This window comes from Egretta garzetta, unplaced genomic scaffold, assembly GCF_000687185.1.
Source record: "Egretta garzetta isolate BGI_Z169 unplaced genomic scaffold, ASM68718v1 C8744920, whole genome shotgun sequence".
Classification (NCBI taxonomy): domain Eukaryota; kingdom Metazoa; phylum Chordata; class Aves; order Pelecaniformes; family Ardeidae; genus Egretta; species Egretta garzetta.
In genome coordinates, this window is record NW_009269640.1 from 1 (window position 1) to 1670 (window position 1670).

The 1670-nt window shown below is 59.1% G+C and overlaps 1 protein-coding gene across 1 annotated transcript; it reads left to right on the forward strand.

Annotated features, from left to right (window-relative positions):
• The first annotated feature begins 6 nt into the window (after positions 1–6).
• LOC104133963 (CMRF35-like molecule 1) lies at positions 7–1251 on the forward strand. Its single transcript, XM_009647438.2, has 2 exons — positions 7–209; positions 896–1251. The coding sequence occupies exons 1-2, from the start codon at positions 107–109 to the stop codon at positions 1249–1251; spliced, it is 459 nt and encodes a 152-aa protein (XP_009645733.2). The 5' UTR covers positions 7–106.
• The last annotated feature ends 419 nt before the right edge of the window (positions 1252–1670 follow it).

Sequence of the window (1670 nt, forward strand, 5' to 3'; positions counted from 1 at the left end):
AGTCGTGGCAAGGACAGATTACCCTTCAACGCGGCGTAACAGCAGAGCTCTGGCAGACAGAACATTGATCCAGGATAACACCTGGAACAGGACTGTCACCATCACCATGGAGAAGCTGCAGGCCCAGGACAGCGGTGTGTACTGGTGTGCAACCTACAGAGGCTCTCACCTCATGGAGAAAATGGAGGTCAGGCTCTCTGTGTCCAAGAGTGAGTACCCACTGGCAGCCAAGCGTGGATGTTGGCGGATTTCAGCCCTACCTCCCCCTGTCCTGCACCGCACCATGGAGAAGCCCAGCGCTGCCGCCCCACAGCCCATGCCCATCTCTCCCTGCCTGCCTGTCTCTCGGGCAGAGACGCTGGCGGCTGCCCCTTGGGCCTGTGGAGCCAAAGCTCGGGCCTGGCCCTTCACCTCCTGTCTGCTCCCAGCAGAGACTCAGGGGAGCTTCCCAAGAGCTCCCACAAATGGGGCCACTCTTCACAACTGCTTCCCACAGGGCCGACCCAGGGGCTCCAGGGGCAGCTTCCCCACCTCAGCACTCGGCTGGCCCGTGCTGGGCGCTGCTGGAGACCTCCCCACTGCCACTTGCATTGCTCTTGCTCTGGCCCCGCAGCTGCCACCCCTCCCTGCTCCTTGCCTCCCACACCCCACAGGCTGAGCGCCTGCGAGCACGTGGTCCCTGGGGGAAACAAAGGAAGGGGCCAGGACCCCACGCAGTTTGTGACTCACCTCTGCACGAGTGATCGGGCTCCACTCAGTCCCCTTCTGCTCCTCGGGTCTGGAGGTAGAAGGACATCCGCGGAGCATTCAGCCCACAGCGTGTATGCCAGAGGTGGGGAAGGGGTGCCACTCTGCCTGCTCTGGCATCTCACCAAACATGCCGGCTGTTTTCCAGGGACACAGCAATGCACAGCCAAGGAGTCAGGCAAGGTCTCTGTCCAGTGTCCCTACAGCGCCCCAGACTATGGGGCTGTGAGCAAAGCCTGGTGCAAGGAGGGAGATAGCCCAGGATGTCGCGTACTGGTCAGCACGAGCTACTCCAGGACACCCCAGAAAGGCAGAGTCACGATCCAGGACGACCCCCAGCAGGGCATTGTCACCATCACCATGGAGGAGCTGCAGGCACAGGACTCGGGCGTGTACTGGTGTGCGCTTCATGAAGATGCTCATCTTTTCCGAATGGTGGAGGTTACACTCAATATTTCCGACGGTGAGTACTGGCCTGTAGAGAAGAAACGCGGTGCTTTGTAGATTCCAGGCTCGCTTTCCTGCTCTCTCCCTCTAGTCTCTGCACTGCCGAACTCTCGCTACCTCCCACGTTACACCCGCACGCGTTTCCCTGCCCAAACCCAACGTCACCGTACCTTCTCACACCAGCCATGCTACGGAATAGCAACAGGGATCAGAACTGAACCCCAGGCATGGGCTGTATTGCTTCTCTTGCACCCAAGAGCAGCCTCAGTCGTTTTCACAGAGCTGTTGCTGTCCCTCCTTGCCATGATACCAGTTCTGCCCCTTTACAGCAACCCATCCCTTGGCTTGCAAAGACTCTGAAGACCTTCCCGTGTGCTTGCCGGGAGGACAACCTCTACACCCATATTGGAAAGATCTGTGACTCCTAGGTTTTCTTCCAGCGTGAAGTTTTAGCGCTGCGTGGTAACACTTAGGTA